The sequence below is a fragment of the Leuresthes tenuis genome, unplaced genomic scaffold (assembly GCF_036924035.1).
Source record: "Leuresthes tenuis unplaced genomic scaffold, fLeuTen1.0.hap1 SCAF_4, whole genome shotgun sequence".
Classification (NCBI taxonomy): domain Eukaryota; kingdom Metazoa; phylum Chordata; class Actinopteri; order Atheriniformes; family Atherinopsidae; genus Leuresthes; species Leuresthes tenuis.
This window is the reverse complement of record NW_027325358.1, coordinates 9,550,559-9,569,241: the sequence shown is the minus strand read 5'-3', so window position 1 is coordinate 9,569,241 and position 18,683 is coordinate 9,550,559. Positions and strand designations below refer to the sequence as shown.

Here is an 18,683-nt window from a genome sequence, read left to right as displayed (position 1 = left end):
AAATGTTTATGAGTGTAATACAAAGGGATGTTGCAATAATATCAGCAAAATGATAAAATTGGGGTAAAAAGTACGCAGCTCGACTGTATTAATCTTTTACCCCTTACAAGCTGAGGTTTTGTTTAAAAAAAACTTCCATTTTATTTCTTGGTCCCTGAAGAAACTAGAAACCGTTTGAGAGGTTCAACTTTCTGCTGTTATTGTAAACTGCAGACTTTGTTCTCATGTATACCAATGTGTACAAAAATAAAACTGTAATATTTGTGTGTTGAAAATGTTGTGACGTGCGCGTTATTCCAGTCTTGAAGGGTAAAAGCACTCGTATGTTGCATCAGGTCATATTGAGTTTGGTAAAAAATAATAGATTTTATTGTTTAAATTCGGTCACAGCGCTGTGTGATGAAAACCTACAAGCAATTGTAATGGAACTTATTCACTAACAGTCCATCAGAGTGAATTAAATAATCAAACAGTGAAATAAATTTTAAAAAGAATCAGGCCAAATAAACTCTGGAAGAAAGACTAGTTTCACCTTTTCTATACCACATGTCAGAGCAAGATTGCTAATGTGATTGAATAGGTTTGTTTACATTTTGAGAGAAAGAAAAAAGGAAATACTTTCATCATCAGCTTCTGCATAAATATTTACGTCCCCCATTAAAATGACCTAATCTGTGATCATCATGAAATGAGATAAAAAGTCTGACAAAAACCCAGAAAAGGCCCCAAAATAAACATAATGCCTGTATGAATAACTTATTTTTAATTATCTGTGTGCTCTCTGACTGATTAGAGAATGCCAGCGATGTTAAAAAGAGACTGAGAACTAGAAGCATCCATTCCTTTAATATTTTGTTTAAATATTTTTTTAGTATTCTTCTTAACTACATGGCGCTATGTTCACAGATGGATAGTCACAACTTAACATATCTATTGATACAACACATTAAGAAAATTTGCTTTTTTCTTGCTAATGCATTTGTGCTTTCCTTCAACAAAACTCAACAAGCTTGTGTAGAAAATAAAAACAAAAAAACTGCAATGCAATATATTCAGTGTTTGAAGAAAATATATTACATCCTACACATTGCAGAATGGGAATTAACAATACTATCATGGAAAACAAAAAGTGCTTTTACAGTATCGTTTGAGTTTAAAAAATATGTATATATATTTACAAGTGATGTGTAGAGTGGTAGTGGTTGCAGTGTGATCAGTCTCATCTCACTGATAAGAGTCACAAGTACAAAGGACGGAGTGCTCAGGCTGCTTTACATTACACATAACACAAGCTGAGTTTCAGCCACTGTTCCTTTCTCTAAATAATTTCAGTTGGTATAGTTCTTCTCTTTTGAGTTGAAAACAGCGTCTCACAAGTTGTTCTCTCCTGCTCTCTCACACTCAAAATGCTGAGGTATGTTATTTGATTTCACAGGAAATGGTCTCACATTCTTCGAAAACTTTGTCTATCCAAACCAGATTTCAGCAGCAGGTGGATCTGGGCACATGCAGGGGTTTGAGGGTGTGAACGTTAGCAGAGAGTATGGTGGGGTGATAAGGGACTCTCCGGGGTCTCAGTCAGAGAGAGATCTGAGCTTGAGGTTTTAAACATGGACGAGATGTGGAAAGCCTGGGAAAAACACAAACGCATACCCGATTTTAAGGTTAAATAGACTCTGACATGTGGACATGCTTTAATGCACAAAAACAAGCAGGCAAGGTATACTGACCACCCAGTAAGCAGTAAGAGCTCCCTGTATGTAGCCTGTCAGCACATCGGACGGGTGATGCCTGTAATCTGAGATGCGCGTCAGACCTGTGTAGACTGCCAACAGGACCAGGAAAAACTGCAGCATTGGCCTCAGCAGACGAGCCCCACGCCATGTAAACCGGGCCTGCATGTAAAACTAGAAATAAAGATGTTCTTTAGTAAAATAGACAAAACAATCGGATTATCATAAATCAAGATGGTCCCATGGAACCTAAAAGGGTGATGATGGTGACAGTAAAACATGTAGTAGAATCTGGAGTCATAAAGTGTAAGATGGTCGTGCATTCCTAGGCTGTAGCTGTCTGTCAGGTAGCCTACATGCCAGCATGTGAAAATATAAATGCACTCTCATCATGTATTATATAATATGTAGGCCTATTCATGTACTTTTAACATATAACACTAACTATTAGCAGGTGAGAGCACAGGAGAAAAGTATGGAATCATAATTGGGAGGGAAGTACAATGACTATTGAAAAAATATTGTGCAAGCAAAGTCCAGCCATCTCTTCTCCTCATAAGCGTTTCTGGTCAAGTAAACACTTGAGACGTGGAAAGTGGAGGTCAGCAGGAACATGTATGGACATGTAGCATGTCAACGTGCTAACTAATTGAAAATTAAGCTGCATATTTGTATTGAATAGTGTAAGGAAAACGTAGTTACTGTAAAATTTTAGCTACAACATTTTCGGCTCCGTAAACTAGTGTAAACTAGGCATTTCAAATTCTGTTATGAGATTTGGTTGACCACAGTCACTACAAAAGCTTTTCCAGGCTGTTGCTTTGCTTCAATAAAATCCTGATTTCATAACTGCAGCTCTTGAAATCATTATCCACACATATCAACTCAAACGGCTGCTCTGTGATTGACACCACATTAAATGTGAACTGATTACTCAGAGTGAAAGTTTAAAGCTACGGTATGTTATGAAAGCTTGACTGTGCCATCTAACCAGACCACCATCCTCATCACAGCATACACACCTGGGAGCAGAATCTAATTATTGGCTGAAGTATGTCCAATGCCGCAGTGCAGTGGACTGTGTGAGTAAACATTCAAGTCTCTCTGGCTCTTGGGTCTGAGAGACAGTTGAGCAATCTTGCTCACACTGCTTGTTTAAGGACTGTTTTGGTTGCAAAACTATAAGGGATTGGCAAAACTTTCAGCTCGTGCCTCTTGAGATGGTATATAGTGGGCTTATATCCAAAATGCATCAGTCTTGTTAAGATGCTCATTGGGCAATGTGGTCTTGACTTTTGTGTTAGGGATGCAAGAAAGTTTTTTTTCTGATGACTCTTTAATTCGTCATATATCTGCAGGGTGTGGTTGTGCAATACAGTTGAACAGTGCACCTTGACTCAGAACCTACAAAGTCTTACAGAAGACCTTTCTGTTAGACAGCTGTTTACATTTGTTTTTCTAGCAGCCCTACAATTGAAATGAAAAAATACTTAATTCATACCAAAAGGGAAATTATACTAACCCTATGAAAAGAAGCTAATTAGCACTGATCATGGTAACTGCCATCGCTAAATTAGATTATATAGACTGAGGTATGAGCAACCTGAATACATCTCTCCTTTCTCCTTAAAATCTTGCAAATAACGTTTAATCTTTAAAGTCAAAGCCTTTTGGAGATCAGTCAATCCACTTATCCTATTAAGGCAGCTTTGTCTCACCATTAGGTCTGTTAAAAATGATGTTTTTCCACTTATTACAAAACAGCAGTGTTATGATCTGTGGTTAAAGCATTTGAGAGGCATTGTGGCACTATTCTGTTAATCCTTAACCGTCTGTGGGTCAAAGCCAAGTTGAAAAGTAAGTAATAGCAAGTATGAGGGGAAGTTGAAAAGTGAAAAGACTGGAAAATGGGCAGGATGAGTCCTGAACTAGTGTTACACTGCATGTGAGTTACAAAATATCAGCATACTCCAACCCTCCTTCTGCCTATATGAGACAAAATCAAAAAGTTTGTAACGTGTGTACAAAGACATGTGGCAGTACATTATAAATTAAACACAACATCATGCGCCAACATAGTGAGAATTTGGGTAATTGTAGAACATGTGCCTCATCATGTAAGCTGTGTCTGTATAGATGAAAGGTAATGAGGGTACAAAAGACATGGTACAATCCTGAAGCCTCATTTGTTAAAACTGCTTTTTTTTTGCGCTACGGACCAGCGTAGCTACTATTACATTGCATCGGTTTAGCTGATACTTTCATTAAAGCAACTTAAGAGTGTGGAAAACATCAGCTAAATTTCTTGTGAAATGCTTGCATCCACAAGAGCACAAAACTCACATTTTCGGTAGGCTTCGTCACTTTTATCTTTTGTAATCTTCTGAGACGGGGGCCCAAAATATGTAGAATTGTTATGTTACGTGTTGATATTCTAGTATTCTATCAGATAGTAAGCAGTCATGTTGGGGATGTAAACTGGGTCAAGATAACTGATAAAGAATTGGATTCTTAAGTAGCATTATTTTGGTGTTGGTATGAATAAAACCTTATTAATTCCCATCCCTGATGATTGCTTTTACATATTTATACACTTGTATGTTCACACATAGGGTCCCAGAGCTTACACATAAAAACAAGCAGGGAAAAATAAAACACACTCTCACACAATGGAGCTGAATTGTGAGACGGTGAGGCGAGGTCACACTCCTCCCACAGCAAAACAAAGCAGTCTCTGTTTGTCCCATATCTCCCTTCAGTCCCTCTTCTCTTTCATTCTCTCACATTTTGCTGCTAACTGGACTGATGATGAGTCCCTGTGTCATTCATTCCCTCAAAGACTTTTTGCACTGTTTGTAATTGGAAATTGGAAAGACCATAATTTTTGTTTGCCAGTTTGTGTTTGTGTGAAAGAGAATATAGATAGGGATACTCACTGCTAAATAGAGCATTGTGTACATCGCAAAAGAAGCATGGCCAGAGAAAAAAGACTTCCTGCAAATATAGAGAAACATTTAGATAAAAACATAACACAAACACAAACCCATACAGAGTGTCTCTTTCTCACACACACCTGGCCTCATCTTCTAGTCGGTGGTCAGACTGGTCACAGGTCACTGTTGCAACGTAGGTTCCAGGTGTGCAGTTCAGCGATGCATAGGTGATACCACACACAGACAAGAAGTGCGGCCGCAGCCGTCCCACACTGAGCTTGGCCATGTTGGTCAATGACTGACCAACACAGCAGCCGAACACGAAGCAGCCCAGCTCCTTGTACAGACATGACACATACAGGTTCCTGACAAAAGCCTTGGAGCTTATGCTTTGGAAGCGCACCCTGTAACACTCCCCGAGGGCGATCTGAAGAAAAAGACATAATAAAAACTGCCATTACATTCAACCCATCCTATAGTACACTAAATAAGAACTGCCTGGTTGATTTGAAGGAGGTGAGGAGGAGGAGGAGGAGGAGGAGTACTTACTGTAAGACCAGTGATGATGATTCCACCTGCAATGAGTAATTCATCTGGTATGGCTTCACTATGTAGATAAGGATAGGTGATGCTAGGATCCCCACATATGAAGCCCCTTTTGTAAGGAGTCACTGCCTTCAGCTCACATGCAAAGAAAGGGATGGATGCTGAATGGGGAGAGAAAAGAGGAAGATAAGCTGAATTATCCCAAACCACAATTTAGAGCTGATATTTCTGTTTGTTATAAAAAAATTACTTTTATGCTTTGTCCTAAAGTTTATTGAAATTAATTAAATAAGAACACAGTGTGCAACAACTAAAAATAATGCAGGACAGAGGAGTGAGGAGTCAAATGACCCCCTTACATCCTGCTCCTGTGCATACTTTCATGGCTCTCAGAGGATGAAACCTTTTACCTCTGGGGATCCAATGACTTCATGAAGAACTTAAAAATAAAGCTTTCAGGATTTTGAATTTCTTGATAACTGCTGCATTGATTGCCACTCCAAAATGTGTACAAACAGTGGTGCATTAGTCTAACAATGTCAAACTTTTTATCTAAATTGCTCTTTGAAGGTTTTCCATGTTGTATTTGGACGTAGCCAAGTGCAAAACTGACACCAGCACTCGAACCTGTCTTCAATAGATTTCCATTCAAAATGTGTCAAAATATTTAATGAAATACTTGTCAATATAGTTTACCCTCAAGTCATTTTGAAGCCATATCTTATTTTATTCCCTCTCATTAAGGTATTCTGGTATTCTGGTCATAACAAAGTCTTTTTTTGTTTGTTTAATTACTCTCTGTTGTTAGGTACAGCCCTGTGTTGGACTGGCAACCTGTTCATGGTGCACCCTGCCACCCGCACAGGCGTAGTAGGGGTAGGGTTCAGTTCCCCTGTGATCCTGAGTTGGATAAAGCGGGAATAGAAAATGGATGCATGGACGGATCGTTAGGTATTAGGTATAACCATCAAACATTTAGTTCTTTAGCAAAAAATGAAAAATAAAAAGAATAAAGGCTAAATTTCCACAGACAATATAACAATATAGTTTTTTGTGCATATGAATATCTACAGAGTTAAAAAAAAATATTTTGTCCCACAGAAAGTACTGCGCCTGATCTGCCTGAAATACCCTGTTTTTACTAAAGCATTTGCTACAGATGCTTATCTGTGCACCATACAACATATTTCAAATTTCTGACAAGAGGTTTGTTTGGCAGACCTCAAAAATCGCTTTCTGCCTTGCGCTATAATTTCTAACTCAACAAGCTGATCAGTATGAGGTAAAATGGAAGAAAAAATGATTTCATATAGTGGTTGACAAGAGCATTTAATCCTGTTGAAGAAATGATGGAAAATATAATTTTGTTTTCTCTTTTTAAAATAACACTCTTGGCAGCTACTGATAGATTTCAGTTGTTAACAAAAAACTATGACTGCTCAGTGTCCTTACTCCATCCATGACTTTCAGACACTATGAATATATTCTTCATAAAAGTTCATAATAATAATAAAGAGACATTCAAATCTAATCATACAGGGAATATGACACAAGGGGATTTATGGAAGGAAAAATGGTCACACGAGGAGTAACTTTAAATAGGGTGGGAACCCTGACATTTTCACAACACAATAATTAGGAATGTGGGGGTCAGAAAACTCCTCCACTGGGACGAAAGCAACTCAGAGAAGCAACAGCAGAAAGCTCCCATTTCCTGAGTGAATACAGGCCGAATCCATAGAGACTGGGAGTAAAAGAGTGTGTTAAAGAAGCTCAACAAAGACCCAGTTTGGACTGCGCATGTGTGTGAAAGCATTTATGTTGATGTGGAGAGAAAGAGGGGGGTTGTTTGTGACTCCAGTTCAACTCTTCCCAACAAAACAAAGAGTAAATGCTGCAGCAGATCAGAGCCAGAACCAGCCTCACACTGTCTCTGTTTGTCTCTGGACGTCCTAACCTCTCTTTCTCTGTCTCTGTGTTGCATGGCTGCACACACAGAAGAAAAAGGGTGGAGAAGAGATGGAAGGAGAGAAACAGAGACTTCTTGCACATACCCAGTCTGTTGTTAATACAGACCACTTCTCCGTCCAGCTTTTTCCAATTAGCCACCATTGCATAACCACCCTCTTGTCTCATATAGGGACCATCGGAGGGTGGGTTAACAACACGAGTAATGGGCAGACACACATGAGCACACATACACACATACAAATGGATTGTACATTTATTTGTTTAGACCAAATTGAATTCCCCATGGCCTGACCCTACCCTGAGAACTAGAGGTTGTCATGGAAACTGTACAAATCCCTGGGCGATGCATGAACCAGCTGGTACGGAGAGCTCTAGAGCACGCATGAGCAGAAAAAAAAGGAAATGCATCTACAGTACATGGAGAAAGTGAGAAGTTTCTCTTGAATTTTTTAACATATCAATACCAAGTTCTCCAAACCTAATATGCTTCCTGCAAGAAGTTAATATGCTAGTCATTCTGAATGTTCACAAGCTTGATTATCATGCTTGTTTTTGATTGTCTTTGTTGACTAAATGGAAACTAAGCAGAACAGAACTATGTTAAGCAGTTTTAATAAAGCTGTATCACCTAGTTTGATTTGTCCAAGCAAAAACTGAAGACTAAATATGTTCAGTTCAGTATCAGAAATTGCATTTAAATAGTACAAATGAATCAATCAACCAACAATTTGTTGATGTGAAAACAAAGCCTGCATGAGATTTAAAAAAGCTCTTCTTTTTGTAGTTAAATTTGTGAAAATCAGAGCTGACACTGGAATAGTCTAAACTAAAATACACATTAAAAGAAACACTTTAGTTTCATAGTTTAACATACACAACAGCGCCTTAGCTTTGACATTCACTAAAAAAAAAAATCAATTATCCATTACAGAAATGGTGTAGTAATACAAGCACTGCTTTGTGCTGCAATACGTGTTTTTGTTGAGGAGATTATTGTATTCACAACAGATTCATTAATGGGGTAGTAGCATCATCCTGTTAAGGTAACCGGTTTTAAAGCTACATTCAGCTCTTTAAAGTTGAGAATAATTACCCAGGAAGAGGCAGAGAAGGTCTAAGCCAACCAGGAGTTTTCTCTTGGATAAAGCAGGTCCACTTATTTCTATAAGTTTCTTCCCGCTGCCGTTCTCCATCCCCATCCTTGCGGCGGCCAGGCTGCTCTTGTTGTCGGAGAATTTGAGCTGGAGGTCCGCGCTCGGGAGGGGCATACCGGTACTCTGTGTCCCAAATGTATCAAACATGACGACAAGCTGTAGTTGGAGCTCAGAGTGAAAAACGTCCTGGCATCAGAAACTTGACAGAGAACTCTTTGCGTGCACCGGACGGAGACTGGAATAGTACATTTGCAAATTGGCAGCGATTATATGCTCCCCGCAGCACCTGTTTTGACGTATTGCCTCGCCGTCACAGTAAAGGGATTTTACTCATTTACTGTCATCAGTCTGCAGGGCTCGTCCTGACTTGTTGCAGTCGTCAGCTTGAAGAAATGGAATATTGCCGAAACACATCAGAAGTGATAACATCTTAACTCTCTCAAGCTTGAGGCCAGATGTGATGAGGACCAAATAAATGTAAAACAATATGGGATAGGAGGGAAATAACTAGATGCATCACAGATGTGTCACAGATTGTGGCAGGGATGATGGATCTCAGTTATTTTCCATAACTTTGAACTTTCACCTTCATTTTGATGCAAAACATAAGATATTTGTGGTGACAAAGAAGCTCTAACAAAACTCTATAATGCTTTAGTAATCTAGGCTAAATAAAAGGCACAGTGGGCCTGTATGCTCATGTTTTTGTTAAGTTGTGGCCTACATTCTTGTTTAAATACTTGTAGCTATGATGCCTAGATTATTGTTTTGTGGATTTTATACAATAGACTTATACAAATATCACATCACTAAAAGTCAGAAGTCACATTATTAGTTCGGCTAAGTCAACTTGCAATCTGAGTGCCACCTGATCTCAGTATGTACAACTAAAGGACAGAGGGTCTGCAACACCATTAAGCAAGCAGTTAAAGGACCTGTCTACACAGACAGGCAAAAGGTTCTGGAGAAGAGCAGATTATGAATGGGTTATAGGAAGTATCAAAAACTCTGAATATCTCTCAACCATCATTTAATCTGTTCCAATAAGAAAATATCAAATGAGAGGCTTAAACAAAATCCATTAATGCATATGAGATTAATCTAAAACATTTAAAATGATCAGACCCAAGTGTATCACCGTTGTGGAGCGGTAATATGAAGGAAGAGGGTGGGATAAGACTCCCTCGAGTCTAGATGCTGATGGTAGAGAAAACCTAAGAGGTGGTTAAGACATCTGATGAAGCTCCTTGGTCTTTATTAGAAGAGGTGGAGATGTGTGGGAGGCTGGCTACATAAAAAGTGAGCCTGAAGGGAAAATGACAGAGCAAAGGAGAGCTCTAAAGAACAAGAGCTGGACTGACTCTTGAAAAAGAAGAGAAAGCAAGAGAAGACTAGACCAGAGCACTTATGACAGAATTAGGAATGAGGACAGTCTAACAGAATGTCAAAGTGTACCAAGATGAAAAAAGCCAAAAGACCAAGGAATCGGGACAGGTGAAAGTTCTTTACTGAACTTAATATGATGTCACACTGACATCGAGTCCTCCAGTTGAAACAGGTAGTTTGTTCCTTCCCTTAAATATGACCCATTATAGCATCTTGTAAAGTACCTCTACAGATGGCAGTGGTGAACTACAACTTATATGAGCAGACATCATTTTCAAGTTGTTCCTTTAAGACAACGATAAAGAAGTTTGTGAACTTTAAAACTTTGTCCTTATGATTTGCTTTGAAATACATTGATTTTTGTCATGTACATTCCCAGGCCTGAAACTAGATGGTGCAGTTTACTTGTTTAGTTTTTGTTTCATTTTCATTCACTGTTTTATCTAGTCAAAGGTCCAGTGTGTAGAATTTAATAACAACTAGTGGTCCAACTGAATACCCCCCAGTCATACCCAGCCAAAGAAAATAGCGAAAGAACCTGTTTTAGTTTGTCCTTTAAGAGCTAAAGTAGTGGGCTAACAAGATGCTTAGTGCAGCATTCCAAAAGAGCGAGCAGACGAGCTGCAGCATCTGTCGCCGTTATCCTCAAATATATGACATTTTGAAAACTGCATAAATTTCTTTCTAAACAAAATATTTTAAAAGCAATTATGCTGAATACAAATGTACTATTGCCCGCTGAGCCTTCCCCCTTAAGATGTTTGCTTTGTGGTTAACTTGGTTTTGACACTTTTATAAAAAAAACAACAGTTAAGTAAAACAGTTTTAGCATATCAACTTTGACAGCCTTGACATGAATACCATTTAACACCAAAACTTGAAGCTACTGTGATGCCACTCAGCGATACACCCATTATCTGTTGCAGCTTAATCACTTAATTTTCAGACTATATTCGCACTAATTGTTAAAAGAACTCATTTTAGTCTTGTCTTATGTGGGACAAATAGAATAAGGACATTTGAGATTTTGGTGTGGCTTTTTCTCAGTTTTTATAAGTCTCATTTCACAAACTGACTTTTCTTTTTTTCTTTATTTTGGTGTGGTGTGGTGGTTAGCACCATTGCCTCACAGCAAGAGGGTTCCAGGTTCAACTCCCAGCTGGAGCCTTTCTGTGTGGAGTTTGCATGTTCTCCCCGTGTATGCGTGGGTTCTCTCCAGGTACTCCAGCTTCCTCCCACTGTCCAAAAACATGCATGTTAGGTTAATTGGTGTCTCTAAAATTGTCCTTAGGAGTGAGTGTGAGGGTGCATGATTGTTTGTCTTGTTTGTCTCTGTGTGGACCTGTGATGGACTGACGACCTGTCCAGGGTGTACCCCGCCTCTTGCCCAATGACTGCTGGGAAATCTTTTATCCTTTATTCTGTAGGGGGCAGCAAAAGCACTGCAGGTGGAGCTCTCATATCTCTCATCTGCTGATGATCAGTTTTGTTTCTGTACACAGAGGAATATGAAAAAAGCAGCATGAGAGAGAGAGCAAGTGCTTGTACTTTACTAAATGTGAAGTGAAAACAGAGACAGTGACTTCCCTGTGAGAAAGCCCAGCGCATCACAGTGGTGTTTTTTTAAGTCAAAAAGGCCAGTAGGTAATCCTGACCACAGAAAATCCAGTGTCAAAACTATATGTGTGTGTGTGTGTGTGTGTACACGAAAAGATATATAGCTCTTTAAACAGTGACTGAAAACATTCCCTGAACCACTAAAAGCACATATGACCTGAGACTTTTCCTTATAGTGTTTCAACATTTCTCATTAACTTTCATTAACATTAAATTTCATCACTCCTTCATGTGACACATCATAAGACCTTGTTGAGTAATCTTGAATTTTACTTCCCGTCAGGAAGTATGGAGTAGTGGATGTTTGGGAAATCTTTTTGATCTTTCGTCAGTGCTGTTCAGATGAAAGTAGTAATTCAGTCAAGCTAAACATAGTTAATGGATCAAATGACACATAATCCTTAAAAGCTCATTGAGTGATCAGCTAGACTAGAAAAGTGTCATACAAGTAAAGTCCATATACCATCACCATGCATAAACCTGTACATTTATACTGTGCATCGCTGTGTTGTTTTGCTTTGTTGACTTTTGAGTTTATGATCATGTTTGTGCATGGGTAGTTAGTTTCATTAAGGAACAGAATACATGGGTTTTCTGCCTGAATCGAGCATATGACTTTCAGCAAATACTCGCAATGCTATATTTCTCATTTGTTCTGTTTCATGCTGACTTCCTCATTTCTATCACTCCCACATACAAACAGTCCCCTCATCTTTCCCATCACGACACCACACTTCTCAATTTTCATTCCTTCTGATATTTTTACTTGTTTCCCTCTTTTGAAGGCCACATGGTCAGTTTATGTAACATTCTTACGGCCATCCCAATGGGCTTTACAGACCTGCATTACCAAGGGTTCCTGGCCTAACTCAAACTCTCTAAGAACATCAAAAGAAAAAAAAAATCCCCAGAAAATCTCAGCAAAAATTAACAGAAATTTCTAACAAAGCTATCAAGCAGGGTTTTTTAAAGTATATTTTTGAACTTAAGCAGCCTTTCTTACCACACAGACAGAATAGAGGGCCTCGGATAATATGCAACATAAGGCCCAGGCTGGAATCAAGCTCAGCTTGTTTTTGCTGCAGAAAAACAACAAAGGTGCAACATGCAGTCTTTTTTTAGTGAACTGAATGTAGGCATAAGAGGTCAAGGAGTTATGCTTTTATACAATGGTAGAGTTGTTTTAGGACATGTCTCTGAAAATCTTTCACAAAGCCATAGCATTAGCATGACAGAGCATCTGTGGAGACATGTGATGCATGACAGATAGATGTTTTGCATCCAGCCAATGGCCTTGACAGGGTTGGAGAGAAGAATGGGATGAATTTCTCAAATTCAAGGGTGCAAAGTCTCTGAGATCTATCCAGAAAAGTAACTTCTACTACATTTTTTTTTCTTTGTCAGTAAGTTCCTAGATAAAGACTGATGAAAAACGTTTAACTGTATTTGTGACACTTTGAGGTCTTAATACTTTCACTTGTTTTTTGCATAATATATTTTTGAAAAAAAATTACTACATAATGCCCAATAATTGAGCCTATTCAGATCTTGAGCTAACAGCTCAAGTACTTCCTATCTTTTGCCTGACTCTATACACCCATACACTTCCCCAATAAATAAAAACCACAAATATTCCCATAATACTGCTCATGGAGACTTCTGAACAGCTGACGACATTTAATCAAAAATAGCCTCTGAGTGTGACTGTCATACATTCCAGTGTAAATTTTCATAATCATTACTAAAATATTTTCAGCTGATTCTATAATGCAGGTGGTTTATCCATGGTTTACTGTATTTTACTTTAAAAAAGCCAAAGTCCCAACAAATGGTGCAGAAATTCTCCCAGAACAAACATCTAGTCTCTGCATTTGCAGATTAAATTTTATCAGCAATCTCACTGCAGGATGTCCGCACTGACTCAAAGAGAAATGATCAAATCAGCCTCCAACTATGGTAGTTACTTTGTGAGAATGTACTGAGCTTGGTGCTAAAATTTGGATAAGCTCATAATGACAAACATGTTGATGTTTAGCTTGTATAATATTTACAATCAGCTTGCTACTAGGTTGCAGCATTAAAAATCACCAAATCCAGGAAAATCCAGGAAAATTTTAATCCGGATCTTGTTTTTCTTTGTATTCAGTCGAAAAATATTTGGCTCAAAACAATATAGCCTAGAGCAAATAAAAAGTGGCAGTGATAAGGCAAGGAGTCAAAGACAACAAAGTAAAATTGCTTGTACTTGCAGACAGTGAGCTTACATTGTTATTATCAGTGTCAGACAGTGTTCGATAGAATATATAATGTCTGTTATTTGCATGGTAGGGCATGTTTTGTCATTTCTATTAAATGAAAAATGACGATCAGATCTGATTGTGCATTTTTACACTAGGAGGCTTGATTTTATAGTATAGGGAGACGGGGCAGTGAAGTGGGTGACACCCAGTAAAGAGCCATGGGTTAGCACTCAAATCCAGGCCTGCTCCAAAGAAGACTTCCAGCTACCATATATGCATATATGGTGCATCTTCTCAACCAGCTGAATTGTCTTGTGCCTCTGCTGCTGATTTTTAACCATTTGGATGGGCAATTTGAATTTGTTGCTCATCACTATTCATTTGAGTCAGAGTTAACCTAAGCAGACAACAAGGAAAAAAAATAAAAATAGCAGAGATAGGAAATGGGAGATTTTAGTCAGCCTTTTTGTACCGGAAAAGATTTTTTTCATTAGTGCCTGTAGCTTGGCAAATTTTTAATGAGCATAAATACAATTACGGATTTTAACAAAATGAACTGAATTGTATTTGGTTTGCGTTTGACTGTGTCTAACAGGGCTGTTTTGAGTTTGTTAACTTACTTAGATTAGTAAATTAAATTATGCTAAATGAATAAAGTGAATTCAACTGAATTGTAGCACAACTACTTCAGCAAGCAGCTGTAGTTTGAGAAACTTTTGTGTGGGTTGACATTTTCTTGCCACAAGTGTTAATAGCACAAACGTTAAAACCTCTCTTTGTGTTGTTGTTTTTCAGAGGGAAGCTGCCTCTGCTCTTACTAACGAGCAGAAAGCTGCCTTCATGCGACAGCTCTTCTCAAATGCTACCTCAAATCAAAACTTCTCATTCAGCTAAAGTTTAGTAGAGATCCTTTCCATGATTATGGTAGATTTTGTATAAGAGCATGAGTCTGTTAGGCTAGTTGAATTGTTAATACACTGCAATTGTTTAGCAGCTGGACTTCTCACATAAGATGGATCTGACAGGAAAGATTTCATTGCTAAGCAACATATTTCTCATATGTCAGATAAAAGCAAAAACAGGGCCCAAATTGAAAAACCTCTATTGCTCTACCAACAGGCTTTGAGCATTCTCGAAGTTTAGAGCAAATTGTGTTACATGCACACAGATTTCTAGGTATGCAATAAAGCTTTTATTTCTCTGTACATTTTTATTTACAGATGGATGGATACCATGTCTCTTAAGTTTAAGAGACATGGTCCAATTAAACATGATATACATTCCATTTTTTGCTTTAAAGAAAACAAACTATCTTATATCAATAAGCTCTGAAAATCTTTAATCAAGATAGGCTTCCTCAAAAATATATTACACACATACATACTGGTTTTATGGCATATAAACACCTCATCCTAGTAAACTTTGTTTGCTATTACAGGACATAGTAGCTGTGATGGTGACTCTCTCTTTTGCTTTGAGTTTAAACAACGCCAAAGTGCTTTAAAAATTAAGAAAAACATTTGTGGAAACTCTCCCTGTCTTCTCCTTTCACTGTCTTCAGCTCTCATCTGTCTCAGTCATGATGTTGGAATTTCCATTGTAGGCCAACTGAGACTCTGGCATGACTTCGATCTGATTGTCTTGTAAGATGTGTATGCCAGAACTTTCTTTTACATATGGATTGTTTTCCTCTTACATAAACACAGACGCGGGGGCAGGTGCCAGTTGACCAGAAATGTAGTGATAACACAAGCACAAATGCTCCGCCTATTCCAATCATGTCTCCCCACTTACTCCCATGGTGGGAGTCCCATCCACCCCCACTCCTCCCAATACGGCCATATATTCTCATAATCTATCTATTTTATTAATGTCCTCAAAGTTTGGAGAGAAAGGGGAGTCTTAGTGTAACTGACGGAAGGGTAAGGTGAAGCCATTTTTCTCTTCCTTTCGTTTTCCATTGCACACTCTCACTCTGAGGCGCACTTGCGCAACATCGAGGACAGTATCGGAATTTTTTTTTTTCTGTCTAGTTTTCTCATCTCAGGGTAGTGATCAAGTGGGTGTGCGTGTATGTGTGTGTGCTACAGGGAAACCCATGACTTCCGCATTTTTCCTCTTAGCGCAATACATATAAAAAGCCATCATGGTGTCTGGAGCCTCATTCAACTCAAGACCAGGACCACCGTATAACCCGAGCAGTGTGATAACGAACGGACTATCTTTTGGAGATAACGGAGCCAACCGCTGGATCTACACGTCTGTCTCAACTTGTATTCTCCTTAAGATCATACATCCCACAGCCAATGACTCCTACCGAAGTGGACGTCGAGGCTCTCCAGAAAAGCGACCGCCGGCGTAGAAGCTGTCTGGACGGTTTTCTCGTCATCTCCGTTCTTTTTCTATTCATGGCAGTATCAGCTTTGACTGCCGGCGGAGTGATGGTTTTAAAAAAGATGCAGGTCGAACAGAAGCCCCAGCCCCCTGAATTTGACATGGGCAGTTTGAGAGGAAACACACCTTCTCCAGCCTTCAAGGTAAGCAAAGTTGTTTTTAATTCTAATTATTGTCATTAAATTTACACAAGCAGCTGTTTTCTTTTTCTAATCTGATCTCTGCACATTTTAATCCATATTATCTTTTCTGTTTTGTCAACAGATGCAGAACTTTGCCTACTTGCAGCCCACAAACAGTAAGTTATTGATTTGCTGCAAATATACATGTAAAAAAACTATCCCCTGTAAGAATTTAACACTTCCAGAAGTTATGCAGAAATGTATAGGCTGTAGAACTAAATAGTTCTTACAGTCCTTCTTAATGAGCATTTTCCTCCCATTACCCTTCCGTAGACATTGTGTAATTTTCAAACTGTGTTATATAGAAGATACTTTAAATTAAACTAATTTGCATCACAAGTTCAGAAGTGGAAAAGGTTTAACTGTCTGTCCAGCCAGCCATTACTGGAAAGAAATGTACTATTAAAATAGATGTTATCAGGCGGAAACACCATCTTATGCATATGTGTTTGTCTTCTCCCTCAGGCAAGCTGGACAACTACACCATGACATGGACTCCAAAGGCATATGGTGAAGGGACCTCTTTAGGAAGCAACTTTGACTGGGACTCTGAGCAGAATTCTCTGAAGCCACACAAAGAGGGGATCTACTTTGTGTACATCAATCTCAGCCTTACCTGCACCAGTACATGCCGTGCAGGCCTCCTCAGACTGACTATGGGCGATAAGTTGACCTGTGAAGTGGAGCTTACGTCGAATAAAACATCTGAGAGCAAGAAGTGTTGGACTGTGAAACCATTACATGGGCAGAGACTGAACATTCAAATGAATGTGCTAAAGGAGAAATTAGAGAACTGGAAATTGGACTTACTTAACTCAGGATTTGGGATATTCCTTGTAGACTGATGTGGGCATTGTATTGCCATCCAGATGCAGACGTGTTCATGACGTGTTCATGGGTCACGATTAAACAACACCAGTGAGTCTTTTACAATGCTCAAGAAGAAAGGAAAGGGCAGGTACTGGTGCTAATTTCAGGGTGATGAGATTTCTTAGGATCTGTAGGTGCAAGATAAAGAATCTTTACAGGATTTTAAGATGCATCTCAGGAGAAATTTCAGGTATGATTTAGGTATTAAATTATTTTTTTACATCTAAATATGTTTATATATTTCTAAAGATATTTATTTGATGACATGAAATTATTTATGTACCTGTATTTATAATGATGTTAATATCTTCTGTGGAAATGTATTTTAATGTACAGTAGATGCCACTACATTTTTTTTTCAGAATGTGCAATGTATTTTGGTTTAAATGTGACTCTATAGCTCTGTTTTAATTTAACTTATAAATGGAGTAAAAGTTGACATTTAGCACCCCCCCAAAAAAACAGACTAGGCCCTAAACAAGGACTTTGTTTACTGGAGAGACACAAACAATTATTTAATCTTATCTGCCAAGCGTTGAGTAACAGGGGTGAGTATGACTTTGACAGAAACAAACTCCTAGTGTGATCAAAACATGCTCAGCCTGAGCAGAGATGTATGTATTGGTTTCTTTGGTTAGGACCAATATGCATTCTATATTGGGACTTAAGAAAAACATGTTTTGCTTGTAAAAAAAATTGTAAGTCCTATGGACAAACTACTCAGTGTTGAATGTATTTTTATGTTATCCATATTAAACATGGATATGTGGAACACGGACATCTTTCTGGTTTGGAAAATGACAAATATGAAAGTGATTTTGGCGAAATCTGAAGTGGAATGTGTGAAACGCTTACAGGTAAGGGAAAGTTCTATGTTGTCACAGAGCCCATACGGGAACTGAATGCAGATCACATCCTGTTTATTTATGATACAATGCGGTTAAGGAAAAAAAATAAAAAACAGGGCCAGCAAACAAACACACATGCACTGTTGTGCGTTATATAAACTAAAAGCTGCTATCATGATATGATGAATTACAACGTTCATTTTACCAGCTTACAAACAAATCAATAGTCTAAAATTTCAAGTCAAATTTTTAAGCTAGTCTAAATGCTTCATACATTTTAAGGAACATTGCTTCAAATTAGAAAAATTGCTTCAGTGAAGTTATTTATTTTGAGGAAAGGTTAACATTTAAAATCATGTGATGAAACTGGTTGCACTTCCCTTAATTAATGCAAGACAAGCATTTTTATGCCTGTAGTTTTTAAGACCACGTGTGTGTGTTTATGGCCACTCTTCAAAACTGTTGTTTAGCAAAATGATAAACACAAGCTTTATGAAAATGTTTTATTGTAAAAGCTACAGATCAACAAAACAAGTTGGTTTAAGAACTTTCCTTCAGAGTGGTTAAAATGTGATGTGAGATCCTGTGGCAAATGGTAACTCAGAAAGACCATGCAAGAAATCATATTCTGTAACGTGGGTAAACCCGACAATCTGCATTTTATGCGCCCCCCCCCACAAAGAAAAGGCAGTTTAGGCATTAGCTAAACCTTTCTTGTTACTTTAACATAGATCATTTAGCACCTTTGAGTGGATTGTTTACTAAGTTAAACTAACAAGGCCTACATAACAGACTAGTGTTTGTTGTTT

General features: G+C 38.3%; 2 protein-coding genes across 2 annotated transcripts; one reads left to right on the top strand and one right to left on the bottom strand.

Moving 5' to 3' along the window:
• Positions 1-577: 577 nt before the first annotated feature.
• Positions 578-8,666, bottom strand: LOC140305567 (phospholipid phosphatase 3-like). Its single transcript, XM_072384484.1, has 6 exons — positions 8,277-8,666; positions 5,216-5,373; positions 4,807-5,093; positions 4,670-4,727; positions 1,731-1,907; positions 578-1,630 (listed from the first exon to the last, which is right to left on the bottom strand). Exons 1-6 carry the CDS (start codon positions 8,482-8,484, stop codon positions 1,532-1,534), a joined length of 987 nt encoding a protein of 328 aa, XP_072240585.1. The 5' UTR covers positions 8,485-8,666; the 3' UTR covers positions 578-1,531.
• Positions 8,667-15,515: 6,849 nt separating this feature from the next.
• LOC140304994 (uncharacterized) lies at positions 15,516-17,798 on the top strand. The gene is made up of 3 exons (XM_072383781.1): positions 15,516-16,117; positions 16,239-16,272; positions 16,622-17,798. Exons 1-3 carry the CDS (start codon positions 15,887-15,889, stop codon positions 16,999-17,001), a joined length of 645 nt encoding a protein of 214 aa, XP_072239882.1. The 5' UTR covers positions 15,516-15,886; the 3' UTR covers positions 17,002-17,798.
• The last annotated feature ends 885 nt before the right edge of the window (positions 17,799-18,683 follow it).